This window comes from Rhinolophus hipposideros, assembly GCF_964194185.1.
Source record: "Rhinolophus hipposideros genome assembly, chromosome: 6".
NCBI classification, from domain to species: Eukaryota; Metazoa; Chordata; class Mammalia; order Chiroptera; family Rhinolophidae; genus Rhinolophus; species Rhinolophus hipposideros.
The window spans coordinates 85,353,005-85,380,969 of record NC_138052.1 but is presented as its reverse complement, the minus strand read 5'-3'; the positions used below and the strand labels follow the sequence as shown (position 1 = coordinate 85,380,969).

The following is a 27,965-nucleotide window of genomic DNA, read 5'->3' as shown; positions in this document are numbered from 1 at the left end:
TTCAAACACTGACCTTTCCCCTTCCAGTGCGTCTCCCCACCATGTCCCCACCCTCCACTGGCCTAGGAGGGGGGTCTCGGGGGCCAGGGCCTGACACAGACTTATTGGATTTCACGGTGTTTTGCTGAGAAAATAATTAAATTATCATATTTATGATGGAGCTGCCGTGGGCTCTGCCAAGCACTGGGACAGAAGGGTCAGGCCTGGGAAGAGGGAAAGGACCCACCCCCACCCGAGGCCCACGCCTCTCCCAGCCCCTTCCTCAGGGCGTTGACCCCAGGCCCAGAGTAGGTCTCTGCTGCGTCCTCCCAACCCCACGCGGAGGTGATGGAAGGTCCGGGCCGGAGGCAAGAAGCTGAGGAAATGGGAGGGGCTGAGTCAAGCAGGTTAGAGGTCAGGCCTGCTAACACCCGGTATTTCCGGCGCTCTCACACCGCCGGCAGGGAAATCACATCAAGTCCCATCCCCACGTCACCCTCAGCCCAGCTCCTGGGCAAGAGCATCTCCCAACTGCCCAGCTAACGAAGCTATGAAACCCTGGGCTCTGTCCCAGACCCTCATGCTGATAACGAGACCCGGCACCCTGCCGCCTGCACCCCTGCCTGCTGCCAGGACCCCCTCCTCCCTCCCACCCACACCCTGCCCCCCCATTCTCTTCGGGTAATTAGATTCCTCTCAATTAGCAGATTACGATCATTACCAGCTCATCTGGCAACTAAGCTCCGCACCCACAGCTGGGGAAAGGGGGGCACCAAGAGGGGCATGTGGGGGTCATGGGAGAGCAAGAGAGATGCTGCGTTTCTCAGGGGCTTCCGGAATGCAGAGAGGAGGACCGAGACCTCCTGAAGGGCAAAGCCGCGGTGGTGGGAGGTGGCCAGGTATCCTCCCCGCCCAGAACAACGCTGCCTGCTGATTACAGACCCACCCTGCCTGCCAGGAGAGTAGCGGACACCAGGCCTCGGGAGGGCGAGGGAGAAACGCCCCCAACTTGCCGAAAGCAGGGCTAGGAGTGGAGGTAGCTGCCAAAGCATAAAATGGGCGGGGCTGAGGCTCCGCGAGAACCAAGGACAGCAGGTGTTGGGTGATCAAACCTCGGGCCTGCGCCCGGCACCTCACTGCCCAACTGAAATCCTTCACCCTTCCCTTCGGAAGCATTCCGCTCCCGGGCCTGACTCAGGCCCAGTGAAGAGGAACAGGCAGGCAGGCAGCGTGGCGGGGGAGGGGGGGGTGAAGGCGGGGCCGGCAGGCTGGGAGCCTTGAGGGCCTTCCTCTGGAGCAGTGCGAGGCTGAGGCAGTGGGAGGGGGAGATTTACCAGGGCTCCAGATTCATTATTCATGAGCCCGCAGCGAGGACTCCAATTTAAATGCTAATGTGGGGGGGCCTGACTCAGCTGCCCCCCTTCCACCCCCACCCCCACCCCAGCCCAGGCACAAACCGAGTCCGTGCAGGCTCCAAGGTTCATGGGGTTTATTAGGGAGTGAGTGGAGACGGAGCCCCGGAGTCCTCTGCCGACCCACATTGCTCCGGGTCTGTGAAGACCCTGCCTGGCTTCTCAGGTCCATTCTACACAGAGGCTGGAGGGGTCGGAGTTGGGGTGGGCCTTCTGACAGCCCCCTCAGAGGATGATCTGGTTGGTAAAGCTCCGGCTCAGCTCCTTGTGTGGCAGAACAATCGAGTTCAGGATGAGCACCTCAGCAGGAATCCGGACGCGGCAGCCTGCAGCGTGGACAAGAGCACCAGGGGGGGGCCATGGGAGGCGATGGGAGGGGTAAGGAGCTTGGGGCCACTGCCATGGGGAGGCACCCTCCCTGCCCATCTGTGCTCTGGCCCCGTGCCCCCAGTGACTCACACAGGGCCTGGCACAGAGCAGGCACTTGGTAAATGTTTGCTGGAGGAAAACACACACACACACACTCGTGCATGCTCAAGTGCTCCCCACAGAGCCCACCCGGCACCTGTGGAGGTGTCTCAGCCCTGCATCCCCTGGAAGCCATACCCAGGATGGTGATGGCAGGCAGCAGCTTCCCATCCTTGAAGAGGCTCTCACTGTCCATGTGGGCTCGGGGGTCGTTGGGGTTGGGGTCATTGGGGGTACCCTCCACACGGGCCCAGCGCCCCACAGTGCTCCCCCAGCCCACGATGCTGTGCAGAACACACGTGTGCTCCTGCCAAACAGGACATTGTGTGTTGGGGGGTGCGGTGAGAAGGGACCAGACGCAGAGCCCATGGGGTCCACCCCTCCCCTCAGCCTCGTGGGGCGCCAGACCCTGTTGCATGTGCCCAGGTACTTACCTGAAGCGTGGCTCCATGGAGAACAATGCTCTCTCGGAGCCGCACACCTTCGCCCACAGTCACCCCCTCCCCAATGGAGACATTGGGGCCCAGCTGTGGAGCAGAGCACATACCATAAGTCCTGGAGGGTCTTGAAGGACCCCAAACCCAGTCCCCTCATAGAACAGATACAGGGAAGGGAACTGCAGGAGGCCGCATGACAGGCTGTTACGAAGCAGAGACCAGCACTCCAAGGTACCCACACCGCCCCAGCCATCCTGACAGCCACCTTCCGAATCTCCCTGAGCTGGTCTGCCACTTACCACAGCTGAAGGGGCCACCTTAGCTGTTGGGTGGATGTATACGTTTCCTAGAAGCAGAAGAGAGGACCTGGGGACAAATACCCCAAACCATATCTCGTTCAGGGAGGGGAGGGATTGCGATTTTACTTCTGCATGTGAAGTCAGGAGCCATGGCTCTGAGGGCAGAGGGGGCTGGGGTGGGGGACAGAGGTGAGGAATTGGGGCAGGGTGGGTACCTCGGATCCGTGGCCCCCCCAGGTAGTGCTTGGCCAGGCGTTCTGGGTGAGTGAGCTGGTACTGGCCCAGATAGAGGCGGGAGGCATAGAGAGCTGAGCTGGGGGCCACAGAGTGGAGCAGGAACTCAGGGACCAGCAGGGCCTGTGCCCACTGCTCTGCAGTCTCAACCCCTAGGAGACCCAGCCCCCCACCAGAGGCCCCTGCCATACCCTGCAGACTTGATCTGGCTCCAGATACCATCTGTGAGATGCACGTAGATCTGGCCCTGCCCAGCCAGGGCTGAGAACACATCCTGCTCCAGGCGGATGGTGCCTGCCCCCCGCCACAGGCCTGAAGAGTCCTCCCTGGCAGAGGAAGGGATGCTGACATCAGTACCCCAGCTGAGCCCAACTGTGGCGCCAACACAGTCTCTCCGGAGTGGGAATCAGAGGGAACCCTACCACGTCGCAAGGTCTGCTCAATTCTCTCCAAAGGGATGCTCACATCCCAGGAACCTCTCCCACTGCTCACACACATCACCCCCTCGTGGTCCTAGCTGGGGCGCTATCCCAGGGAAGACCTCAGCATACACCTGCTGCCTATCCTGCCCCCTGTCCAGAAAGAGTGACAAGACCTGGCTTCCCCCAATTTTCCCATCCTCCTCCCCATCCACACCTCTGAACCCCACCTCCAGTCCCCCTCCCTCTCACTGGATGGAATGAAACACAGACAGACTCACCCCAGAGGAAGGCAGCTGGTGAGGGCAGAGACAGTCACAGAAAGAGAGGGAGAGGGAGATGGTAGAGATGCCAGCTCAGCAGAAACAGAGGCCAGGAGAGACGGAGAGAGAAGCAGAGATATGGGTGGGAGTAAGAAGATGGCTATGAGTGAATGAGGCGTGAGAGGGAATGAAGACAGGGGAGCCATAGAAGGGAACAGTTCCTAGGCCTAGGAGGACCACCCTGGGATTGTGACTTGTTGCGAGCAGGGCTCTGGGATGCTATGCTCCAAGGGGAGCCCCCTCAGTGTATGTGTGCGTGTGTGTGTGCATCCAAGCATGTGTGCGCCCAAGTGTGTGTGTTGCCGTCTGTTCTGAAAGACATCTCTGGGACACTCAGGGCTTAAAGAGAAATGGACCAGAAGGGAAGTGGGCAGGCAGTGATGGGAAGAACTGGGCTGGATAAGGAAGAGGGACAGAATGAGGTTAGAAGGGGAGGGATGGGGAGGCTCGGCCGGAGATGACAAAGTGGAAGGGGGAAGGTGAGCAAGTTGAGGTGGAGACAGCAGAGACTGGGGGTGGGGGGCTGTAACTGGGGGTACTTGGGGGTTACAGGGCCACGGGGCCTGCCTCACAGTTGTCCATCCTGCTGATTACGCTGGAAGACATCCCGAAGGGGCTTCAGGGCTTCTGGGGAAAAGAGGTAGATGCCGCAGTTGATGATGTCACTAACGAAAGTGCTGGGTTTCTCCACATAGTGCAGGACCTGAGGACAGAGCGTGAAGGGGTCAACAGAGGAGGGGCCACAGCCACCATCCCCTAAGAACCTCCGATCTCCAGGTTCTCCCTACTGCCACTGCAGGGTCTTCCTAAAACGCACAGTGCACCTTGCCACTGCCCTTCAACTTCACCTTCAAGATAAGTTTGAACTACCTGCCTTCTTCCCAATCTTCCCCACCTCCCCCAGTGCTCCCGGAATACAGCTCCATGCTGCTGCATGCCGATGCCTGGAATGCCCTTCCTCCGGAAAACTCAGCTTTCAAACCCCAGCTGACATGATTGCTCCCTCTCTACGTCCACTGTTGTCCGCCCCAGAGTTAGCTCAGTTCTGGGCATTCCCTGTCTTCTGGCCACACCTCACCCGTGGTACCTGTCACTTGAAGTGGTTGATTTTTGACTGTCTCCCACTAGACTGAGGGCTCCTGAGAGGCAGGGATTGTGTCTTTCTGGCTCTGTTCCTTACACCTAGCTAGTGCCTAACACAAAACTGTGCGTGCGCGCGAGTGTGTATTCATATTTTTAATACTAAAGCTTGAACAAATGAAAGGGTGTGTGAAAGTCAGTTGGGCTCCGGGGCAGGGAGTTTCAGAGACAGGGGCAGAGATCATCTGCCTTGCCATTATGTTCCCACCTTCATAATTCTGGAGGTACGATGCTATTTCCTGCCTCCATACCTTTGCACATATCGTTCCCTTTATCTGCAGTGCCTTCCTGTCTCCTTCATCTTGACATACTTAATTCAGCTCAGACCTCACCTCCTCCAGGGAACCCTCCCCACCCTCATCCAGGTAGGCTGGGTTGGGCCCCTTTTGTGTTGCCATAGCACCCTGTGCATATGTCTATTGGAGCACTACACCCATGGAAATTAACTGTTACCTCTTCACTGATCTTTCTTAAAGGCACAGAAGAGGACCAACGGAGGATGTGCCCCACCTGTTTGACAAGCCTGGGGCCCACCCTATAGCATTCCAGCATTCTCTAGAGGCTGATGGATAAGAGAATGATGATGGACAGATTAGGCACCCAGCCAGCCCCCTCTCTGCTCTCACCTCATGTGTCTGTGGATTCTCTACGATGCAGCCGTAGTTGAGGGATTGTGTCCTGTTAGCCTGAAAGACAGACACATCGTGACCCGCCTGCTCCAGGGCAGCAAGGCCTGTTTTCTTTTTCTTGCTTTCCCTCCCCTATGGCACCTGGCACGCAGCTCCCTCACTGACAAGCCTTCAGCTGGGGTGAGAACTGACAGCTGCCCTCCCCCTCCCTACTTCTGAGTAGTCAAAGGGATCAGGGTCTCCACCACCACCTCCATTACTTCCGGGATTTCTGGCACCTCTCCCTCCTAACGCCCGATTCCACTCCAACTCCCTGGGCTGGCCCTGCTTCCCCAACACCCTGCATTCCAGGAACCTCTCTGGATCACCCCCTCGACACCCTCCAGCCTTCCAGGGCCCCTTACTGTGGTGCCCAGGAGCAAGAAGGGGTGAGGTTGGTGTCTGTGGGCAGCCAACATGGCACTCAAGGGGAAGTCAGAGCAGACGTCAGCATTGAGCACGAAGAAGGCTTCAGGGCCCCCAGCCAGGATCTGGTCCCTGAAGTGGTAGAGACCACCTCCTGTGCCCAGAGGGGCAAATTCCTGCAGGTACCTGTCCCCAGGGAACCCAGAGCCAGCTCAGTGAGATGAGAGGAGAAGGCTACCATGAGCCTGAGTACCTGACCTCTCCTTTTCCCAGAATACATCTGCCCAAGACCCACAAAGAAACAATATATTCCCGGTTTCGGGGATGCCCAAATAAAAATCCTCCTAGTGTGTGAGGGTGACCTCTGGGCAAATGCCGACTCAACCCATTCCCGAGAACTCAAGACGCCTGGCACCACTCCTCTACACCCATGCAGCACATGTGGCAAACACCTGACCTGACTGGAAGGTTAAACTCTTGCTGGGCAGCTTCTAGGAACCGGGTAAGAGGCTCATCAGGTTGGTAGAAGCCAATGAGCAGAATCTCCTGCATCCCAGGGACCTGAGGACAAGGGAAGAAGTTAGGAGAAAAAAAACACATCTGACAGGAGAGAATGACAGCAGGGAGAGATGCCTGGTACTGGCCCAAAGTCCAGACCCACAGTTTCAGTCTCAGCTGTGGTGTCCTGGACACTCACTTCACTACGCCGGCCTGATATCTCCTGTGGACAATGAGAGAGTCAGAGGAAGTCTCAGTCCCTAATCTTTCAATTTTTTATTATTCTATTATTCCCCCCGCACCTCCACATCTGAAGTAGGGCTCACCCTAGGAAAGGTTTTGCCTACCAAGTTGCATTAAAGGATAATCCATTCATTTCCCCCAAAACTTATTATCTGTCAATCTGAGCTTGAGATCAGTGTGAGGTAAGGATACTATTTATAAGTGTCTACATCCTACTAGGTACTTTACAAATATCTCTAAGCTTTGCCACCTCCACAAAGTGGGACTAATCACCCCCACTTTACAATTAAGGAAATTAAGGTTGAGAAAGGGTGAGAAATTTGCTCAGTGCCTTATAGCACGCAAAGACTGGACTTAAATCAAAACCTTGCCTATCCCAATACCAAAAACAATAAAGGAATTAACTCCATAATGAGCAAGGGTAGTAAGATTTCGTTCTTCATTAAGGTTTCCCATGTTACAGTTTTAAATTGTCTCTAAGATTCCTGCCTAATCTCACATTCCATGCTTTTAAAAACAGTTGTGAATTCTGACCAAGAAGAGGCCAGATGAGATTAGATTAAGGGAAGACAGCAGCACAGCTGCCCTGCCAACTCCCAGGGGTGCCATTCACACTATCATTTGTAAATGGTGGTCCCTGGAGTTCTGCCTGGTGGGAAGAGGTCATGGTTGGAAAAGGAGGACATATGACATGAGATGAGCAGGAAGTGAGGTGGGAGAGGGGAGCCTATGGAGTTACCTGGGCACAGGCCTCAATGTGGTGCTGGATCATGGGGACCCCTGCCACCGGAAACAGGGGTTTGGGCACCTCAAAAGACAAAGGCCTGAAGCGAGTCCCTGGGAGAGGACAGAGAAGCACGTTTCAGCTTTCCGCCTCCCTGTGTCCCCACCCACCAACCACTCCAGCCCAACCTCCTCCATTCATTGCCCTGGCTCCTCACCCTTTTGAGGGCCTCCAATCAGGATCACAGCTTTAAGCATGATGACGAATGCTTCCTAAACTTCAAATCCCAAAAGAGAAGTCAGGCTCAGATCTCATATCCCAACCCAGAAACCCCACTCCTACCTCAACCAAACCCCAAATAGCAACACTGAGCCGTCTCTCCCAGGATGTAAATCCAAGGTTCAGTATAGTCCCTCCCTGGGCACACCACCTCATAAATCCTACACATCTCAAATCCCAACCCAGATTCCAGTTGGCCTTCAAACCCGACAGTGATTCCTCCCAAATTCTGAAATCTACACCCTGCAGTTTGATCCCTAACAGACTTCCCTCTGGCCACAAACGCAGAAACTCAGCAACAGACCTTTTCACACCCCAAACCTCAAAACACCCAAACCCCCAAAGCCACCAATGCCCAAATTGCTTATCCTCACTCTAGATGTTAATCCTTGAATCCCAATAGTGAACCCTGAATACTAAACCTCAAATCCTGAATGAGCCCCAAATATTTAACTACAATCCTAAGAGTGAATTTCGAGTATTAAACACTAATCTCCATTTGACAACTCCAAACCCTAGCAAAAACTCTCTATATGCTGCCGAACCTGAATCCTAAAACTAACCCGTAGGTGATGAATCCTAAATCAAGACAGGTTCCCTTGGCATCCCAAATACTGAATCTACCAACCCCCTGAGTCCCAATACTAACGACAAGTGCCGAATCTCTGAATTCAGAGGGCTGACTGCTGACTCTAAATCTCACAGCTGATTCTGTCTGATAAACCCTAACCTCGCGTATCCAGTTGTGGAACCGGCACAGCTGCGGAGAGCCAGCCGGGACCGCCAAGCCGCCCTCCGTCCAGGGGCCGTCCGCTGCCCTCTACCCCTTGCGCTACCCCTCCATCAGGTCCTTTTACCACTAGCCCCCTTTATTCCAGCTCTGCCGCCCGCTACTGCTCGCTCCTTCCGTGCACGTGTCTTCTCGCAACTCGCGAGAACTTCGCAAAGTCTGCCGGGGATTGTAGTTCTTAAGCTCCTTTCCCTCTTCTGAGAGGAGAAAGGGGGGACTTACGGGCGAACACGGGGGCGTGGCCAAGGCATCCAAGGGGCGGGGCTAAATGAAAAGGGGTGGGGCTTGAGAAACAAGCCGGAACTCAGATTAGGACCAAAAACTGTCTGGGAATGGGCCCAGGGGTAGCAGCCAAAGTAGAGAACTAAGTCACGCGGGAAAAGCGGGACTAGAGATGAGAGGGCGTGAGGTCAGCCTTGAACCGGGCATGGCCAGCGTGCAAACCCTCCACGAGTGGGAGAGGCTTGAGGTATACAAAAGAAAAGAAGGCGGCGTCATTGACGCCTCTGCCCATCCTGGGAAGTGAAGGAGCTTTCTGCCGTGAGAAAAGCCTGTCTCAGACTTACTGTCTGTAAAATGAGGTACTGGACCAGGCACTCTCCAAACTTCCCTGTGACCTTGATGTGTGGGTCTGGAAGAGTGTGGGTACGGGTGGCGGGGAGAGGAGATGGCAACTCAAAAGAAGAGAATCGACGCGGAGGGTCAAAGAGAGCAGTTTTATTAAGCAAGATGCAGGGGGCTTGTTGGTGCTACCCACTCCCGGGCTCGGAGCCAGGGCGGAAGGTCCGAGGGTCCTTTTCAGGCCACGTCCACGCGAGCGAAGCTCTGGTCCATACCCAGGCTGTTCTCCACGTACACTTCGTACTTGCCACTGTCCTGGGGTGTGGACCGGCGGATGGTCAGCGTCGTGGTGGTGCTGCCGATCTCAAAAAACACCCTGCGGGGGGGGGGGAGAGGGGAGGGGCAGCGGGTCAGTTTACGTGCGCCCTGGGCCGGGCTAATTAGCCAGCTCTGTTCTCCGCTCCCAGTTTCCCCACCCCCGTCCCACTCCGCCGGTTTTCTGGGGCCCGGGCTCCAGTTCCAGGCCCTGCCCTTGAGGCAGGTCCCCGCCCTCGCCTGTCATCCTCCTCGATGTCCTTCCCGTCCTTGGTCCAGCCCACGTCGGGCGCAGGCTCGCCCATGATCTCCGCACTCAGCGTCACGGTGGTGCCCTTGCGCGCCTTAGTGTTACCCGGTCCCTTTTGAATTTTCGCCGGCACTAGAGGAAGGGAAAGGGAATGCGATCCAGTGAGTGACCTGGAGGTGAGGCGGGGCGGGGACGACACCTTCCCAGCTAATATCAGCCCCAAATACGAGATGGATCTAAACTCGCTTTACCAACTCCAGTCCCTGCTCGTCCTCCTACCTCGTAGGGCTGCGTGGAGGACCAAAAGGGACACTACGCGTGAAAGCCCAGAAACGTTCACACATCCCGCGGTGCCTTGGAGACAGCTCCGGGTAGTGGAAATTGCGCCCCCCCCCGGGGAGGGGGGAGCCAGAAGACCAGGGCTCTACCCTTGGCTCTGCCTCTGCGCGCTGCAACCTTGGGGCCCGGAAGTCGAGTGATTGAAACCCATAGTGGACTTCTTAGCCTGGGCGGGACAGGATCCCGAGGTCGGGAAGGACTCCCAGCCCACGCGGCGCGGCGCCCTGCTCTGTACCTCAGGCCGTGCCGGGGGCGAGGCTGGCCACATCCCCGCCCGAACTCGGCTAGGCCCAGCGATACACGAGCGGCTGGACCTGGCTGCGGGCGCCCGCGGGGTGGTGCTGCTCTGCGCGGGCACCTGGGGCGCTCGTACCTTCCACGAGGATGCGCGCCGAGTCGGAGCACTGGCCGAAGGGGTTGGTGACGTTGATGCTGTACTGGCCCAAGTCTGACAGCTCGCCGTCGCGCACCACCAATGCGACTACATCAGGGTCCTCAAAGATGTAGCGATACTTGGGCCCGTCGCGCAACTCCTTGCCGTCCTTGCTCCAGCGGATGAATGGGTCCGGGAAAGCCGAAATGCGGCAAGTCAGCTTGGCCGCGCTGCCCTCGATCAGCATCACGTCCTTCAGCGGCTCCAGCACTCGAGGCGGCCCGTTCTCCCTCAGCTCCTTCCGGGACCTACCCGCAGGCAGGGTCAGGGCCCAGAGCTCCCACGACACTGTCCCCACCCGCCCGCAACCCTGTCGCCCGCACCCCCTACCCTGCCTGCCCCCTCGGCCCACTAGACCCTTAAACATGGGGGTGGGGAAATAGGAAGGGGGCCGCTCCTGAATCGTTACCCTAATATAATGATCTACTCTTGTCTGCCATCCTTTCAACCTCAGTAACTGTTCTCCCCTCAGTCTAATGACCTTAGCGGTCCATGGCACTGTTCAGTATCCCCCACCCCCAATGCAGGAATGGGCTTTCTGCAGCTCCAGCTCCCGTCTTTCCGAGGGCTCCAGGGCTCTCCCTCACCTGTGGCCCCGGTAAGAAGCCTGGATGCGAATGGCCGCTTTCTGGACCTGGGGGTCATTGATATCCAGGGTACATCCCGGAGGCGGGGCCGCAGCTGCCGGTTTTTTGGCGGGAGCTGCTTTGGACATCTGGGAAGCGGAAAACAAACGCAGGGGTCTAAGCTGACACAGAGACTGAGACCTTCAGCCTTTCCCCTTCGGTTTCAGAACATCCCCGGGATGTGAGTATCTAGCGCTGGTCTGAGGATCTGGACTCACCGTGGAGTGAGGGGTGGGGGTTGACTTCAGGACTTGAGACAACTAGCTGGGTAGCAGGCGGCACGGAGTTCTTCACCGTAAGGGCACGGGCAGGTACTCAGCCCTGGGTCCTGGTTTTATACATCGCTCCCCTCCTTGCCTTGTTTGGAGTGGTAGCCCCAAGCCCCCCGGGACCCCAGCCCCCGCCCCCTGACCCAAGTAGTCTCCTTATTTAGCCCGAGGACGCCTGGGATGCTGGCTCAGCCGCTGGGACAGGCCCTGGAGGGAAACTCGAGCTGCTCTGGGGTGCACCGCACGTCAGTGCCCTGACAGCTGGGCAGCTGGACGCAGCCCCATCCCCTCCCAGGGCAGGGGGCATCCATCCCACTCCCAGGAGGACCAGACAAGGTTCCAGGCAGACAGGAGATGCAGCTGCCTGCCGGGGCAACTTTACACTCAGGTCAGTCCTTGGACAATGCGATGTGCCCTTCCGGGGAACACCATAGGTTAAGGCATACGAGTGTTTGTGGGAGTGTCCCTAAATGAAGCCAGAGTAGCGGAGGACTTCAATGTCCATCCAGCCAATTATGAGAGGGCCACGTGGCTGTCAGGACCAATCTATAAGTGCCTTACTCCCCCTCCCCTGCCCCAAGAGTCTAGGGTTGTTATTTCTGCACTGTGCCCTCTGGTGGTAAACTGAGATAATCTAGAGGGGACCTTAAAGATTTTTGAGACCAGCATCCCCTCCTGCCACCCCCATCTCCCCTCGTCCTCCATGTGACATGGCAGGGTCTGGCTGGGTTGCACTGTCCCTGGAGATTGACTCAGCAACTTTAGGTTGGTCCAAGCCCATTTGGGGGCAAAGCTGGTGCATAGGGGCATCAGACCACCTGGGGTGAAGGAGTTAGGTTAGCCTGGAGACATGCCTGGAGCCCAAGCCAGGCCACCAGGTAAGAGCATTTCTTCCATTCACTGTAACTGCCAGCCAGGCTGTGGAGCACTGTCACTTTTATTCACAGCAATTTTGACACAGTTCTGCTAATATAAATTACCTTTGCTCCTCCAGGTTTGGAACAAGCAGTTCACATGCCATTTCCAATGGAGATTGGAAGGGAGCTCAAGACCACAAGGGCATGGGAGAAGAATTTTACCATTTATCAAGATATGAGTTCAGGCACCTCATTTTTATATGGAAACACTTGCAGTGACTAGGGGATTAGAGATTCTCACAGGCAAACTGTATATCTTCATTGCTAAAATGACAGGTGAGCAAGGGTCTCTCTGGTCCCTCCCAGCTGCTTTAACATCCTGTTGTTTTATGATGATGGGGATTGCCTCTTCCCTGGGGTCTTGAGAAGCCAGAGAGGCTGGGCTGGGCTGGGCAGAGGGTTGTTAGGGCTCCAGCTAGGGAGCCCTCAACCTCAATCAGTAACACACCAGCACCAGTTCTCTCTGCTCATGGTGGAGGCTTTATTTCTGTCACTGTCAAGAACAGAGTTTTCAAGAGGTGAAGGGGGAGGACAGTCCCTCTGGAGCTGACGAGAACTGGCTTCCCACTCGCCCCACCTCAAGGCAGGGCAGCTCAGTTCTAGGACCCAGTGACCATTCTGTGGCACTGCAGGAGCGCAGCTAGAGGCAAGGTGCCTTCACACCCAGCAGACCCCTTAGCTTGCCGTGGAGACCAGAAGGTCCAGGCTGAGTGTCCCTGGGACCTAGGAAAGTGCTGTGGCCCCATCACAGCAGACATGTTGACCGGAGCACTCACAGCTGCCCTGTGCAGCTGGTGCCCTGATCCGTGCTCTAACACAGAGTGTGGGGCGTGGGGCTCTCCTGGTCTCTTCTGCACCTCTTCACACCACCTGCTCTCACCAATCATCATCCTAAAACCCCCTCTGCTCCAGGGGTCAGGACTAGAGCTAGCCCATCTCCTGAGCAGAGTGAAAGGCTGAGCCGGGATTGGGGTGTGGGCCAGTCCATTCCAGAGCCCAGCATCCTCCACGATGTGATGACAGAACATGTGAGAAGAGGTGGGAGCCACCAGAGTCTGGTTAGAGGGTGGTGGTGGGGATTCAGTGGTCCTGCCAGGATTCCAGAACCTTCCGAGATAGAGAAGCAGACTGAAGTTTCTCCTCCCTCTGGGAATAAGGGAGCGGTAAGGGGCCAGAAGGCTTAGGGGAGGGGGCAAACAGGTCCAAAGGTGCTAGCTGGTATACCTGGGCTCTCACTGGCCCAAAGAAGACTGGAATGCTCCTGTCCCAACACCCTGCACCCCTAACCATCTCTCCCCATAGACCACACATAGGTCTTGCTGCTTGCTGTTTTTATTTTCCTTGTGACAGACAGACAGCTGCACAGACAGCTGGATGGCTGGGGGGACGACATGAGCAATAGGGATTGGATGAAAGGGAAACTTCATAAAAGTCAATAAATAAATAAATATGAACGAGAAGAAGGGCGAAGGCCACAGAAGGGCAGTGGGGACATCCTTGGGCCAGCACAGAGGGTCCAGAGCTGCATCCGCTGGGGCAGGAGGACAGGGCTGGCCTGAGTGGCCACTGCCTCCTGCCTCCAACTCTCCACACTTCTTCTTCCGGGATGCTGGCAGCTGGCCCACCCCATCCGCACTTGAGTCCTTTCTCCTCTCCCTCCCCCACCTCGCTGCCCTCTCTTACATGCTGTCTCTGGCACTCTAACACTGTCTCCATGTCCTGTCCCTGCTTCACTGACACTCACTCCCTGTCCATGGCCTTGGCACCCTGGGCTCCTTCCTTTTCCACCTCTCCAGCCACTCACACCCTCCTCGGTTGGTTTCCCCCCAGATGCACTGTCCTCCACCCTAGAACCTTCCTAGCGTCTCCCATCCTTTTCTCTCACTTCCCCATTCCGTTCTTACCCCTATTTCTGCTCCTGACTCCACCCAGCCTGGCCAACAAGTCTCCCACTCTGGCTCTAGCCTGGTGGCCATTGGCTCTGGCCTGGTGGCAATGGCCAAAGCCCGGGACCTCTGTCCCTGCGGGTCCATGAGGTAATAGCCCGACCGGATGTTGCTGCTGGTGGTGTCCGAAGCCCTGGGCCCACCAGGCTCAGCGGGGGCCCTGGAATGTCCCGAGGCATCAGCGGGAGCCCCAAGTGGAAGCCCGGGGCCAGGCTGTGGTCCTGGTCCGAGCCCCTAGGAGCTGCCTGGGTAGGAACGGAGCAGCACCTTGTGACGGGTGGCGGCCTCTGCCCTGCGGCGCCGCTGCTCACCCAGGAACTCCTTGAGCCGGGTGGTGGTGAAGGTGAGTGTCTGGCGGCGCAGTTTCATCAGGTAGGCATCCTGAAGCCAAGGGTGGGCCAGGCAGTCCTGCAGAGAGGGCCGGCTCCTGCCAGGCAGGACCAGGGACAGTGAGCTTGGAGGGATGGCCTGGAGCAGGGCGGGGCTCTGTCCTCCCATAGGTCGGAGTCCCAATCTTGGATTGACCCCTAGTGAATGACTTTGCACCACTCGGGCTTAGTTTCCCAATCTCTGGAATGGGGACAGTGATTCTGCTTGTGTCATAGGGCTGTTGTAAGCTTTAAATGATGGGTATACAACCATTTAGTAGTAGTTAACAGTGCATTATTAATAAGGGGCAGGGAAGGAGTTGGGGGATTTTAGGCATGGGCTGGGTCGGGGCAGTCCAAGGCCAGGGGCAGGGAATGCTGGGGGGTTGGTAGGTGTGGGGCCCACTTACCAGGCATGTACTGAGAGGACCTTTCGCAAAAAGAGGGTGGCGCTCTGGGAGGTGTTGGGGTACAGCTGGAAGGCATCAAAGCGGCCCCCCACAATACGAGCCTCTGTTTCCTGGGGATCTGGTTCATAGAATGGGGAGCGTCCACTGAGCCTGTGGTAGAGAGAATTCAGTTGATACATGGGAACTGAGGATCAACTCACAGGTCGGGGGCACAGCACTGAGGGACAAGGCTACCTATACCTGGGCACACACACGCGTGTTTGCGCACATGTGTACATTCACGTGTGCTGGGGAGGTGGGGAGAGGGCAAAGGGTGCAGGCAGAACATGGGTCCTGGGGGCACTCACATGATGTAAGTGAGCACACCGGCGCCCCAGATGTCTGTGGCAGAGCCGATGGGTTCTCCCCTCACCATCTCAGGAGCTGACAGGAGACAGAGGCCAAGCTGAACCAGTTTCCTGGTGGCAGGGAAGCAGGGAGAGAGGCAGGGGAGTCCCCGGGGGCTTGAGGAGCAGGACAATGCCCAGGTCACCAGACCATGGGTCCAACCAGAGCAGCTGGCCCTGGATGACAGCAGGCAGGATGGGAGTGGGGGTGGCCCCCAGGGGACATTCGGGAACCTGAGGAATCAGCCCCAGCACTCAATGGTGGGGATTCCCAGAACTACAGAGTTGCTGAGAAACAGGGTCACTGGCTCCCTCGGATCAGCTCCAAGGGAGGGTGCCCATTCACAAAGAGTAGGGCCAGCACAAAGATTAAGAGCCTTTGAAATCGGCCTGGCTGGCTCTAATTCCAGGCCTGCCCCTTCTAGCTGTAGGACAGGGGCACTGCACTAAACCTATCTGGCTCTCCATTTCCTCATTTGTGACGTGTGGTTTGCAGAATAACTCTAAGGAACAGAGATAATGAACGTTAAGTATTTAGTGGACAGCTAAATGGTAGCTGGTTTTCCTTATTTATATAAATTAGTAATTGATCCTCCTGTCTTTCCAGCTTTATCAAATCCTGGCTTGACCATTTAAAACTGTCTGATATTGGACAAATAACCTCACTATGCCTGTTTCCGCGACTGTAAAATGGGGGTAATGTTATGCCAATCTCCAGGGCTATTGTAAAGATAAACTGAAAAAAAACCCACGGAAAGGACGTGGATTCGATCATTGCTTGCATACAGCAAGCACTCAATAAAGGCACACATGTGGGTAAAGTGAGGTGAGCTCTGGCGGCTGCCTCTTTGGCAGTACCCTGACCCCCATCCTGGCTGGCATGGTGCTCTCACCCATGAACTCCAGCGTGCCCGTGCGGTGGCCAAGGGGCTGCAGGGCCTGGGGGTTGTAGGGCTGGGCACTGCCGAAGTCCACGATCTTGAGGGCGTTGTCAGGGGCCAGCAGCAGGTTGTCTGGCTTGATGTCCAGGTGCAGGATATGGCGGCCGTGGAGGTAGTCCAGGCCTTGGAGCAGCTGCACCACATACGTGGCCACGTCATCCTCTGAATATCGGAACCTGGGGGGCCCAGGGGAGGCACGTGATATCCCAGATCCCAGCCCAGCTCTCCCCACTCTTGCCCCCTGCTCCCTCAGAATGCCCAGCTACCTGTCACTGAGCCCACAGAGGAGCTCCCGGTTGCCACAGCTCTCGGCGATGAGTACCAGGTAACGTGGGGTGATGTAGGCCTCGTGCAGGGCCATGAGGCGCTCGTGCTGCAGCGTTCGCAGCACTTCATACTCCTGCAGGACCCGCCGCTTGCCTTCAGCTGCGTAGGGCACAATCTTGGCCACGAATGTTCGCCCGGTGGCATTCTCCCGACACGCTCGTACTACACCAAACCGGCCCCTATGTGTTGGGGGGACACCACAGGCTCAGAGGAGAGATGGGGAAACCTCCATGGTGAGGGCTAGGGGGGGCGAGCATGGACCCCTGGGGGCAAGAATGCAGTGACTGCAAATGTGGGTTCTGGAGTTCAATCTAGGCTTTTGGGTTCAAATCTCAGTTCTGCCACTCAGTAGCTCTGCACCTTAGGCAAATCCCATAACCTCTCCTCTTAACCTCAGTTTTCCCATCTGTGACATGAGTGATACTAATAACGCAGTGGCTCCCTCTCCGAGCTGTGAAGATTAAATGAGATCATATGGCTGCAGAGCTTAACACAATGCCTCGCCCAGAGAAAATCTGAACTCAGTAGTGCTGAGGACCCAGTCTGCGCATCTCCCCCACCCCGGCAGGGCAGTCTGGTCTTCTCTCTGAATCCCTGTGTCCCTTATGTTCTACCCACTCCCCCCCTGTCCCCCTTCCCTTCCCTGGCCCTGCTTGCCTGGCCTTCTCCTCCAGGAAGGTGTAGGGTTTCTGAGGGGGGCCCTGTCGAAGAGTGGTGCCCTCCGGCCCCAGAGAGCTGGGAGGACCACCCCCAGGGGAGCTGACCGTCTCCTTGGCTGGACTGAGGGTCCGCACAGTTACCTTGGTGGGCTCAGGAGGGGGCTCAGGGGCTGGGGGCTCGGGGGCTGGAGGTGCAGACACAAAGGAGGTCACCATATACAAGGGAGTAGAGGAAGACACTGGTTTAACCCCTTGATGGGGGGAGGCTGGGGTCGGAGTCCCAGTGCCAGGGACAGAAGACTTGGGCTCACTTGGGGGGACCAGGGCACTGGGTGGGCTGGGCTCTGCTTGCCGGGCAGCCTGCAGGCCCCTGTGCTTTCGTGGGGGGGTTTGGGGCGGTGGACCCACAGCCTTGAGTGAGGACAAGGCCTGGCTAGGAGGTGATGAGGGGCTGACAGCGGCTGCCTTGGGGGGACCTGGGGGAGTAGGAGCTGCAGTGGGGGTCGGGGATGGAGCCAGTGAGGTAGGAGAGTCCAGAGGTGGGGCCCTGGCTGGCCCTGAGGTAACAGGGGCATCTTGGTGAGCAGCGGGTGGCCGAGAAGAGGAATCTAAGTGGGGAAAAAGAAATCATCACCATGGCGCCCCCTGAGGCAAACCCATGGTACTCCAAAGAGTGGGTGGACCCTGGGCTCTGGGTCCCCTTCCTTCTCTGGCCACCCTCCACTCCCATCTCACTGACCTTGCGTGCCCCTGACGAGGACCTTCTCAGAAGGGTTGCTGAAAGGCCCTTGTCCGGCACGGTTGGCACAGGCCACACGGAACCTCACGGTCATGCCGATTGGTAGGTGGGTCACATTGTAGTAACAGTCGGGGATGCCTGAGCTCACAGGGTGCCAGGAAGACTCCCCTGTAGGCAGCATGGGGGAGGAGCTGAGGTCACGGAAGCGGTGGCCCAAACTCCCAGTGCTATCGGTAAGGAGCCCAGGGAGAGGACGTCTGCCCGCGGAGGGCGCTTGTCTGCCTGGCTTCTCCACCTTCCCCCTGCTGTCCCTTGCCCCCCCCCCCCTCCGCCTGTGCAGTCCCTCACCATCCACCCGCCGCTCCAGCGTGTATGTGCAGGGTGCCCGGCTGTCTCCTGGCTTCCAGAGCACCAGTGCCGTGTCCTGGTAGGTCTGGGGCACCTCGGGAGGAGCTAGCTTTCCTGGGACACCTGGCAAGAGCAGGGGAGTCCCAGTGAGCCCCGAGGCTCCAGCTTAGGGCCCATCCAGCCCTGCCCCAACATCTCCCAACACTGCCCCCCTTGGTCCCCGCCCCAGGCTCACGGGCTACAGCCACAGTACAGGAGCTGGTGACGCTGCCTAGGACATTGGTGGCTGAGCACTCGTAGAGCCCAGCATGGCGCTTGCCCGCCCGGGGAATACTCAGCAGCTGCCGCCCGTCTTTGCAGGACACGATGACCACCGAGGGTTCTGACCGCAGGGACTGCTTGTCTGGGTGCAGGGAGGAGCAGGGGGGGCGGAGTGAGGCAGCGTGTGCGCGCCTCCAGCTCCCAAGCATCCCCGGGCCTTGAGGCCACGTGCCGACGCTCCTCTCTGGGGAGAAGTAACCTCCTTACCTTTCATCCAGGAGATGTGAGGTGCAGGGCAGGCCGCCGGCAGGCAGAGCAGGGTGGCGGCCTCTCCCTCCAGCAGCACCTGGTCCTTGAGTTTGATGTGGAAGACTGGAGGAAAGTCTGGAGGGAGAGCAGACAGCCGTGGATGGTCTGTGGGGACCCCAGCCACTTACTGATAAGGGAGGGGGGATTCGAGGGAGAGCTGGGGAGCAGGTAAAAGACATGGAAAGTAGAACCCCAGGCCACACCGTCGAGACATTTTCTCTTCTTTGGGGTGAGCATCACTCTCCCCAGGCACTGGCTGTGTGTAGAACTATCTTTTCCTTTCACTGACTATTGCAGGTGCTTATTAGCAACCTCCTATGTTGGTGAATTGCTTAGAGCAAGACCTGGCACTACATTGAAGTGCCCTATACCATTTGTTAAATAAAATAAAACAAATAAATATTGAAAGTCTGCAGTGGTTAAGATCCGACAATACTCCCTCCCTCTGAGGTACCACAAGGCAAGGGAGAGGAGCTGGAGACCTGAGCTGAGACTCCTGGGGTTGAACGTAATGTTCAGTCAAAATGTGCAGTCTCCAAAGATCTGAAGTCAAGGCCACACGGAGGCAGAGCCTGGAACTGGGTCAGCCTCCCTCACCCTTCATCTACACCTTCTAATACTCCTTCAGCTCAGGTAGGAGGTGAGAGCTTTTGAAGGGCCAAGAGACAGTATCTGCATGACCTTGAACCATGTCTTGTCTGTAAATTGAGGAAAAGAACAACACCAAGCTCATAGGGTTGTTGTGAGAATTGTAAGAAGCATATAAAGTGCTTAGCATGTGTCTAAGACGTAATGAGTGCTCATAAATGCTAGCTCCTGTTGTTATGATTAGCTTCTTCAAATACCAGTAGAAAGCCAGGCACAGACCACCAGAGAAAGAGGTTATTTCAACAAAGCTGGCTTCACAGTTGGCTGGTGAATGGGCCAAGGCCAGGCTGCAAAAGGGCCAAGGTCTCTGGCCAGGGCACCCGGCCTGTGGCTCTTTAGTGCCATGAGGACTTGCATTCCTGCTCCCTGGCATATCTCTTTAGAAATATCTCAATCTGATCCTGGCCACTGGGGTTGGGTGTGGGTGGGTAGATGGGCTTTTTTCATGTGGGCAGAGAAAGCTGAGGGGTAGATACCCCTAGGAGCCCTAGCTGCTGCCTTTCTGAAAGCCCAGGAGGGAGTGGGGGTGGGGGTGAGCTGGGCAGGAGAGGAATGCTCAGCAGGAGGGGATGTCAGAACAGCAGTACCCAGGTTCCCTGAGGATGGGCCCCACACAGGCTCCAACATTAAGTGAATACAGTTTTGTCAATGGCCTCCTCCAGGCCGAGTGAGGGTGTAGGGTAGGGGGTAGAAAGAGGGAGGCCAGGATGAAAGGTGAAAGGTGACCCTGGCCCAGCTCTGCCAGTCCTATCTCCATCCCCCAGGGGCTAGCCCTAGCTGGTTAAGTGGACACGGGACAGCCTTCTTCTGCAGGAAGTGAGGAGAGGATGAGGTAAGGGGACACTGCCTCAGCAGGAAATCAACTGCACAAGCAAAACAGACTTGGGAAGGAGGCCCTAGGTGGGAAGGAATCAGCTGTCCCCAGGCCTCTGTGTGGGCTCCACTCTCTCTGTCTTATTCCCTCTCCTTTTCCTCCCCTGCCCCCACCCACTGGCCTCCCTCCCTCTTCTTCCCTCACTACAGCCCCCACTGCTCACTGCCTCAAGAAAGTCGCCCCAGCTCCCTGGCCAAGCCAAGCTGAGGAATGGCTGGAAGGGTTCAGAGTTTTATCAGAAAATGAAAAAGAACCGGTGACTGATTAAGACCCTGCACACGGCCCGGCTTGGTGGGTCTGCTCCTTTCTGCACGAAGGCCTGGGAAACCTGGCCTCCTGAAGCCTTTTCCTTTAGCACCCTTTTTTCAGGTGAGGGACCAAGGTGACCCCAGGTGGGGAATACCTGCCTCCCTGCAGCCCAGGGAATATCCTGTGTTCCCCTCCCCCTAGCAAAGAGCCCTGGAAGCTGTTTGTCCATGAAGAAGTGCCTTCTGCAGGGGCAGGGGGGCCACGAGGGGCAATTGAGTGTTCAGAACTGTAGAGAAATGGAGAACTGGGGAGACAGTCCAGATTGCGGACCTCTAGGCTGGGAGAGAAAGTCTGTCTTTGCTTGTACATCTAAGCCTACACACATCAGCATGGGGGCTGTGGGGAGAGGGGAGCCCTACCCTGAGATCTTTCAGAACTCCCCCCCACCCCCCCTTACAGAGACTGTCTGGGTTCTCCCACCAGGAAGAAGGCTAGACCAAGAAAGGCATGAGTATGGGGTCCCAAAGCTGCTTCTGGTGTCTGGCTGCACAGGGTCATACAGTCCGACTCTCTGGCTGCTGCACTTACTACCAGCTCTGTGCCTTCGACAAGCTACTTAGCATGGCTGAGCCTGTTTCCTCACCTGTAAAACACGTACATGGTACAAATAGTTTCTCAACAATGTGGGAGGGTTGAGTGAGGCAGCTCTTGTAATAAGCTCTTACTTCTTAAGAAAGATACTTGGCATTGCTAATTACTGGCAGCTGCTGCTATGATTGTTGTTTTGCTGACTCCAGGGCCCTTCCACCAGTGCCCGGGCTCCTCAAGGTGGTCCATCTCTCACCTAGCTAGGACTTTCCCCTAGGGAAGGGAGGGCCTACTCACCCGGCAGGCCTCTCTTACCTGACTCGCTGCGCACGTACTGGTCACCCAAATCCTCCTGGACGCTGGCAGAGAGGTTTGGCTGCGATGACCCCTTGTTCTTCCGCAGGCGAGAGAGGCCCCATCGAAGTCTGCTCCGGCTTTCCCCAGAAGCTGTGGAGACCCAGGGGCCTGAGCAGCTGCCCAGCCAGTACCAGACAGCTCCCATCTCCCTGCAGCCTTCAGCCCAGAGCAGCAGCGAACATCCAGCCTTGGCCAGGCCCGCTCCCAAGCCGACCTCTGTCTCGAGGCCTCTGGCAGCTCCAGCCCGGCCAATTCCATTCTCAGGGCCTCCAGCACCTCCTCAGCCTCTTCCCGGTGGGTGTCCCTGGCCCTCTCCTCCTCCCAGAACCTTCCTCTAGCGCACCCCCCCCCTTCGGCACTCTGCACCTGTCACCCCAGCTCCGTACAGGCCCCTGCCCACCCACTCGTGTTCACACATTCACCTGAGCCGCCCGACGTGCCACTGGCCTCGGAGCCCAGGGACTCCGCGGAAGGCGTGGTGGCGCCAGCCTGGGCGGCCAGCTGGTTGTGTGGGACGCCGAGGCGCCGCAGACTCTCGCCCTCGGACGTGGCCCGGCGCAGCCGTCCGAAGAGCGGGGTGCTGCGGCCCGACGCGCCGCCCGACTCCTCACTGCTGCCGCTGCGCTGCAACCGGCCGGACAGGCGCTCCAGCGTGGAGCTGAGCCGCCGGCGCACCGCCAGCACCGGGGAGCCCCGCGCCGAGCTGCCGCCCTCCGAGCTCTCCCCGTCCCCGCCGCGGGCCTCCGAGGCCGGGTGGCGCTGCGCGGGCGGGGTCCGCCGCAGCCGCTGGGACAGCGACAGCGACAGACGGCGCACGAGGCCCGGCTCCCCGACCGCCCTGAGGTCCTGGACGGAGCGGGAGCGCTCGGGCCGTCGCACCATCTCCAGCGGCGTTCCCGCCGGGCTGGGCCGGTACATGCCGTCCTCCTCCGGCCCGCGAAACGGGCCGCGCTCCTCGGAGCGCGAGCGGCTCAGCATTCGCAGCCCCCGCGACAGGGGCGACTCACGGCTGCGCTTAAATTTGGCTTCAAACACGGCCTCTGATTCCAGGTTCTCGATGCTGCTACTGAGACTGCTACCTGGCCTGCGGGGCACCGTGGGGACCCGGGCTTTCTCGGCCGGCACTGAGGGACCCGGGGCTGAAGGCACGCGCTTGTCCGAGGCTCCCAGAGGTGGGGAGGCCACCCTGGCGAACACGGCCGGGTGGGACTTGAGCTCTGTTGCAGGTGCCACAGGGCCCTGGGGTACGCTTTGCGCAGAGCCCGCTAGCTGCAGGGACTGCATGATCTGGGCATAGGGTGTGAGGGGGGGTGCTGGGGTCTGCAGAGCCACAGGGGGCTGTATAGGCTTGGGCGCTGGGACTGGGTCTGCCTTGGACTCTGCAGCCTTCTTTTGAGCAGACTGGGGAACCAAGGGCCGGGGAGCATCACTGGGTGGGGTGGCAGGCAGTTCTGAAGACTTAGGGGCACTGGGTTTGGGGGCACTGGGTCGCGCAGAGCTGGGTGGCTGGGTCTCGCTGAGGGCAGATAAGGAGGAAGACTCCTGTAGTCTGCGCGCCCCAAGCCGGGCCACAGGGATCTCAAGGGGTGCCCCAGCACGGCGGTGCCGGCCCCGCGGCTCTGCCTCACCCTGTGAGAAGCTGCTGCTCTTCTGCAGGCCCCGAGTCTCAGGTGGGGGCTGGTGTTGGGGTGCTGCCTCGCTGGAGGCAGCCCGTGCCAGCCGAGGGTCCCGGGCACGGCTCCCCAGGCTCTCTAGCAGGGGACCCCTGAGGCCACTGACCTTGCCATCCTCAGGGCCTCCCCGCAGCAGCCGCTGGCGCAGGGCCTGCAGCCTCTGGGCATACTCACCCTCTCCCAGGCCTCCCCGGGTCAGGCGGGTGGCCCCCGGGCTGGGGCTACGGCGCTGTGGTAGCTCCACAGATGCTGCCTTCTGTAGGCCCCGGCCCGGTTCCCTTGGCCCGGCCTGGGGCAGGGCACTCTCAGCGGAGCTGCCCCTTCGGAGCTCTCCCCGCAGGGGGCTGGGCCCAGCAGGGGGCTCCTGGCCTGGGGAGGGGGCAGCCTGAGGGCTGGGGGTCTCCTGGTCCTGAGAGGGAGCCCTTCCCTGCTCTTGCCACTCCATAGAGGTGGCAGTCCCAGCCTCTGGGGTCCCCAGGGCCTCATCCTCAGTGGGAATGTCAGTAAGGGACATGCGGGAGCCCGAGAACTCGGGCTGCAGTGGTCGGGGAACTGAGGGCAGCTCCTCCAACTCCTCCTCTTCTGAGTCAGAGGAGGATGAGAGCCCCCCACTGGTGGGTGGTCTTCTGGGCACGGCCACCCACACCCGCTCCGGGGGTGCCCGCAGCAGCTCAGGGATGGGGCGCAGCACCAAGTGGCACTTGTAGCTGATCTGGGAGCGCTGGAGACAGAGTACTAGAGTCAGACCAGAGGGAGCCTGGGGCTGGATTGACCCACTCAGGCCCACCTCATTTCTGGGGGGAGGGGCAAGGCCTAAGGCAGGCAGAGGGTCAGGGGACATGGGAGAAGCTGGGAGGTGAGAGAATAAAAAGCGTATGAAGATAGATGAACAGGATGTGAGGGCACATGACAGAAAAATGGCAGGATTAGAGGAGGCTGCAGAATGAGAAGGTGGAAGGCACAGAAGCAGGGCCCAGCCAAACTTACCTGCCACCTCCGCCGGGAGAGGAATAGCTTTAGGTGATCCGTGCTCACCTCCGCGCCCTTTGCCTGTGTCTGCAAACCCCAGGAAAGAGGGACTTAGGTTCAATCCTCTGTCAACTAGATCCTCGATGTTTAGCAATGGAGGGACAAAGTCCCCAGGAGGGGACAGTGGGCTGGGCAGTATCGAGTCCAGACTCCTGTGGGTCCTCTTCCCCTTAGATCTGTCACAACAAATCCCACAACCAAGGTGCCCACATGTGGACCAATCCTCCTACCCTAAGTGGAGGGGCTGAAATTCGATGGCTCCTGTGGGGTGGGTTATGGAGCACACCCCAGGGCCCAAGGCCCTGTCCTGGTACACCGGCTGCCCTGGGAGGCCTGTGCTTGAGCCCCGGACCTGGGCCCCACTGCCCAGCTCACCATCTGTCTCCATGTGGAGCCAGCACCCCAGACATCTGCAGCCTGGTGGGCCAGACCAAGACAGATGCCTCCCTCAGTCAGGAAAGTCAGGGCCCAGTGCAGGACAGAGGTGGGCACACAGGAATGAGGAGGACCAGGGCTTGTCTTGAGAGCCAGGGAGAACCCTGATGAAGAACCCCAGGATGTAGGGGCGGTCCAGACCTGTGCCTTGGAGGCCATGATATCCCAACCCCGAGCCTGTTTCCTTAACAAATTGGGAGTAATACCTTCCTTTGCACAGCTATTGGGAGGCTCATGGATCATAAGTATATAAAATGCCTATCATGGTAACTGCACACAGTAGGTACGCAATAAATGGAGCTGTTAATCACGTTCTCTCTCCTCCTTCCACCTCTTACCCGGACTTTGCAGAACTAGACTCACTTTGAACCAAGGATGCTCCAGAGTCTCCTCTGCGGTAGGCCTCCTGTAAAGAAAGGAACGAGGATTAAGAAGGGATTTATCATATATTAATTCAGTCAGTCAGTCAATAAATATTTGGTACAACAGGGCCTCGAAGGACTTGGGAGCTTGAATGTGTAAGGGCAGAGGCTTGGGCAGAGCAGGGGTGGCCTGAGGGGACTCCAGGCGGGGGCTCCCTGGCCCGAGCACTCACAGCCGATCCTGCACCAGCACTTTGATGAGGAAGCCCCGGGCCTCCCTGCTCAGGCTCAGGAACGTGGTCTCCTCGAAGGCCACGTTGTAGTTTCGGATGTTCATCAATGTTGTCCGATCATTTTCCCCAACGAATGGGGAGATTCCCGTCAGACTGCAGGGGTGGAGAGGGCTGAATGAGAGGTGGGCAGGGCCCTGGGGCTCAGGCAGAGATGACGGGAGGCAGTGAGGACGGCTGGGGGGCCCTGGGCTGTGGGGCAGGCAGAGGCTGGGTGAGTCTGGGCAGAGGGTAGTCTCTCAGCCTCTTGTCTGTCCTCTCCCCTTCCCTCCTCCCCAGGACAGGTGGGGAGGCAGTACTGCCTTGAGACCTGGGCAACCAGGTCCCTGCCCTAGGCCCACACTTTAGAGGACCCAATCTGTCCCTCGTCTACCATGGCCTGTCCTTGAGGTGAGGTGTCTGTGCCCAGGGAACACGCCCCCTGAACCTGAGCCTGCCCCTTCTAGTCCCTGCTGGACAATCAAGACCTTGAGTTCCTGCCTAAATGGCACTGAGTCTGCACCGGCCTCCCTCCAGCTGGCCAGTGTGCCCACCCTTATGAGGGGCTTGGTGGTGGGCAGACTTAGACACACAGGCTGGGGTGTCCACATGCATGCGCATGGGGCCCCTTGCCATGCAGGAAGGAGCAGGGGGGGTAGAAGAGAAGAGGTGGGCTGCAGGCCCCCAACTGGTCTCTAGCCCCAGGCCCTGCAAATGTCAGGAGTGGGCCTGCTGAGAGACCATTGGAGACCAGGGCCCTGAGTGCAGAGAGGTCCTTACCAGAGGAAGGCAACGACGCCCACGGGCCTGTGGGGAAAGGAGAGTGGCTTGGTCAGAGGACAGCCCACCTCCCACCGGAAGTGAGCAATTCTCAGCTACCATGAATCTAATGAGAAGTGTCCTCTCTGTGAACACTGCTGTGGACAAATGGACATAGGGAGGCCTCCTTTAGGGCGGACTCTGAACCCAAAGGTCCAGGCATCCCTGGAGGAGTCAAAGGTCATGGCAGGGCCAGGCCCGGGAACCATTAGGAGTCTGGGAACCAACGGACCATGCCTGCCTCACCACGGGGAGGCAAGGTGGCTGCAGAGGGGAAGGCCACAACCCAGGGGAAACTCGGAACCAAGGACTGCCAGGCCCGAGGCCTTGAGTGGTAGGTCATCCCTGTTTGATGAGGGGTAGTAACATGGGCAGTGACCCAGGTAACTGTCAGAGAAGGAATCTGGGCTTCATAAAGCTCCTCTCCCCAGCATGGCACCAAGGGTAGCTGCCCTGGCCCACCCCCGCAGCTCAGTATGCCAACATTACCAGATGTCAGTGACGCCAGACACAGGGGTCTGGTTGACAATCTCAGGTGCCACGAACTCAGGTGTGCCATATTGGCAGTACTGGGGCTCTCCCGGAGTCAGCTCCTGGGCATTCCCAAAATCACAGATCCTCACCTGCTCTTCGCCCTCTGCACCATCCCATACCAGCAGGTTCTCAGGCTGCAGGACACAAGGCAAGGTGTAGGAGCTGAGTGAGGAGGAGAGGACGCTCCACTGCCTGGCTCCCACAGGGGCTGCTGCTCCCCACCCCCACCGGCACCTCACCTTGACATCCAGGTGCAACACAAGGTTCTGGTGCAGGTAGCATATTCCCTCTAGTACCTGCTGCACGTAGGCCCGGATCTGTGGAAACAGGTGGCCCAGAGTCCATGGGGGGAAGGGTGGGATGTTATGTTTGATCACCACCAGGGCTGTGGCAAGAGGTCAGGCCACGCTAAGGAAGTGGCCTTCAGATGGCTGGTGGACGGGGTTGAAACACAGGTTAGGGTTGCTGAGATCCAGGGCCTCCATGTACAGCTACACAGATCGGGCACAGCACAATTATAGAAGGGAGCCATTTACATTATAATAAGTAGGATTGTGCAGTGCACAACTTGTACAGTTCTACATGGCAGGACACTGGTGAGACCGAAGAGTCTAAGTAGGTCTCCTTCTGGGAGAAATATCTGAGGAATGTTTACATGAAAAATATTGGGAAACAATAGTTAGGAGCCAGGGTGCATCTACTGAGATTTACAGAGGACAGTGCAAGTCCCCGGGTAGGGGTCTGGTCTGATGGGGGAAGGGGGCTCTGCTGCCTGCCTAACAGTGCTCTCCTCCACCACCCATGGTCTATTCATGGGCATAGATGGCATGCCCCGGACCCACCCCTCAGTTCTCAGAGCTCAGGTCGGTGAACGCTAGTGCCCAACCCGACCCCTGCCACCCACTGCCCTCACCTCAGACTCACACACGGTGGGTTTCCTGGCCATTCGCTCTAGCAGCTCCTCTGTGCAGCTATGTCCTGGATCAAGGAGAACGGTGACCAGTGCCAACTGCCTGGCCCTCCTTGGGCAGTGCCCTCCACCCCCAGAGCTCACGTCAGATCCCAACTCAGCACAGTGTTCTCCTTCCCCTTACAGCACATCTGATACCAGTTATGGATTGTGTCTTCACCTTCCCTGTTCTCTGGGTGCACAGATGGGACAACCCTGCTTGAACTCTCATTTGCTGTGGGATCCCAGGCAAGTCACCAAACCTCTCTGAGTTTAGGTTCCCTCAGGTGTAAAATGGGGATAATCTCCCTTCTCGCCCAACCTGTGAGGTATTTATAAGGATCAAGTTAGAGCAGAATTTTGTTGACTGTAGACGGAACTTCTTGACTCTATTTGAGAATGACCTAGAAGGCCCATGACACATAAGTCATTGGTCATTTTGCTGAGGTTTGGGTTCTAATAATGCAGACTAGGAAGATGATTTGAAGGACATTGT

The 27,965-nt window shown here is 58.0% G+C and overlaps 3 protein-coding genes across 18 annotated transcripts in view; all 3 read right to left on the bottom strand.

Annotated features, from left to right (window-relative positions):
* Positions 1 to 1,445: 1,445 nt before the first annotated feature.
* On the bottom strand, positions 1,446 to 8,413 carry GMPPA (GDP-mannose pyrophosphorylase A). 10 transcript variants are annotated; one of them, XM_081051862.1, is made up of 13 exons: positions 8,220 to 8,413; positions 7,428 to 7,487; positions 7,226 to 7,323; positions 6,203 to 6,306; positions 5,745 to 5,931; positions 5,338 to 5,397; positions 4,144 to 4,274; positions 3,021 to 3,155; positions 2,811 to 2,908; positions 2,596 to 2,642; positions 2,294 to 2,386; positions 1,998 to 2,166; positions 1,446 to 1,717 (listed from the first exon to the last, which is right to left on the bottom strand). In XM_081051862.1, the coding sequence occupies exons 2-13, from the start codon at positions 7,465 to 7,467 to the stop codon at positions 1,617 to 1,619; spliced, it is 1,263 nt and encodes a 420-aa protein (XP_080907988.1). In that variant the 5' UTR covers positions 7,468 to 7,487; positions 8,220 to 8,413; the 3' UTR covers positions 1,446 to 1,616. The 10 variants fall into 10 exon arrangements, with proteins under 10 accessions (XP_080907988.1, XP_080907989.1, XP_080907986.1 ...); XM_081051863.1 differs by having other exon boundaries at positions 1,447 to 1,717; positions 8,347 to 8,413; XM_081051860.1 differs by having other exon boundaries at positions 1,447 to 1,717; positions 3,021 to 3,173; positions 8,347 to 8,412.
* A 563-nt stretch (positions 8,414 to 8,976) lies between these two features.
* Positions 8,977 to 11,479, bottom strand: SPEGNB (SPEG neighbor). Its single transcript, XM_081052601.1, has 5 exons — positions 11,022 to 11,479; positions 10,765 to 10,892; positions 10,118 to 10,425; positions 9,396 to 9,537; positions 8,977 to 9,216 (listed from the first exon to the last, which is right to left on the bottom strand). Exons 2-5 carry the CDS (start codon positions 10,890 to 10,892, stop codon positions 9,078 to 9,080), a joined length of 717 nt encoding a protein of 238 aa, XP_080908727.1. The 5' UTR covers positions 11,022 to 11,479; the 3' UTR covers positions 8,977 to 9,077.
* A 1,826-nt stretch (positions 11,480 to 13,305) lies between these two features.
* The window catches only part of SPEG (striated muscle enriched protein kinase), a gene marked incomplete at its 5' end in the record, with an annotated part of 56,875 nt that continues 42,215 nt past the window's right edge, over positions 13,306 to 27,965 (bottom strand). For all 7 annotated transcript variants that reach the window (XM_081052593.1, XM_081052600.1, XM_081052595.1 and 4 more), the window contains 19 exons: positions 13,306 to 14,362; positions 14,714 to 14,863; positions 15,061 to 15,136; positions 15,993 to 16,216; positions 16,307 to 16,546; positions 17,025 to 17,634; positions 17,766 to 17,933; positions 18,114 to 18,236; positions 18,349 to 18,516; positions 18,642 to 18,758; positions 21,358 to 21,489; positions 21,822 to 23,793; positions 24,060 to 24,128; positions 24,900 to 24,942; positions 25,132 to 25,284; positions 25,948 to 25,974; positions 26,476 to 26,654; positions 26,760 to 26,837; positions 27,434 to 27,491. In XM_081052593.1, coding sequence (XP_080908719.1) covers positions 14,170 to 14,362; positions 14,714 to 14,863; positions 15,061 to 15,136; positions 15,993 to 16,216; positions 16,307 to 16,546; positions 17,025 to 17,634; positions 17,766 to 17,933; positions 18,114 to 18,236; positions 18,349 to 18,516; positions 18,642 to 18,758; positions 21,358 to 21,489; positions 21,822 to 23,793; positions 24,060 to 24,128; positions 24,900 to 24,942; positions 25,132 to 25,284; positions 25,948 to 25,974; positions 26,476 to 26,654; positions 26,760 to 26,837; positions 27,434 to 27,491 — 4,780 coding nt within the window. In that variant the 3' untranslated portion in view covers positions 13,306 to 14,169. The remainder of the gene's footprint in view (positions 14,363 to 14,713; positions 14,864 to 15,060; positions 15,137 to 15,992; positions 16,217 to 16,306; positions 16,547 to 17,024; positions 17,635 to 17,765; positions 17,934 to 18,113; positions 18,237 to 18,348; positions 18,517 to 18,641; positions 18,759 to 21,357; positions 21,490 to 21,821; positions 23,794 to 24,059; positions 24,129 to 24,899; positions 24,943 to 25,131; positions 25,285 to 25,947; positions 25,975 to 26,475; positions 26,655 to 26,759; positions 26,838 to 27,433; positions 27,492 to 27,965) is intronic.

Excerpts from the sequence above, each read along its gene's own strand:
- GMPPA (XM_081051857.1), bottom strand. The coding sequence starts at position 7,467 with ATGCTTAAAGCTGTGATCCTGATTGGAGGCCCTCAAAAGG. Across the intron at positions 4,275-5,337 it reads AGAATCCACAGACACATGAG|GTCCTGCACTATGTGGAGAA; the intron begins GTGAGAGCAGAG and ends CTCTGTCCTCAG. Across the intron at positions 2,909-3,020 it reads AGCCAGATCAAGTCTGCAGG|CTCAGCTCTCTATGCCTCCC; the intron begins GTATGGCAGGGG and ends TGTGGCCCCCAG.
- SPEGNB (XM_081052601.1), bottom strand. The coding sequence starts at position 10,892 with ATGTCCAAAGCAGCTCCCGCCAAAAAACCGGCAGCTGCGGCCCCGCCT. Across the intron at positions 10,426-10,764 it reads GCTTCTTACCGGGGCCACAG|GTCCCGGAAGGAGCTGAGGG; the intron begins GTGAGGGAGAGC and ends GCCTGCGGGTAG. Across the intron at positions 9,538-10,117 it reads GGCGCGCATCCTCGTGGAAG|TGCCGGCGAAAATTCAAAAG; the intron begins GTACGAGCGCCC and ends CCCTTCCTCTAG.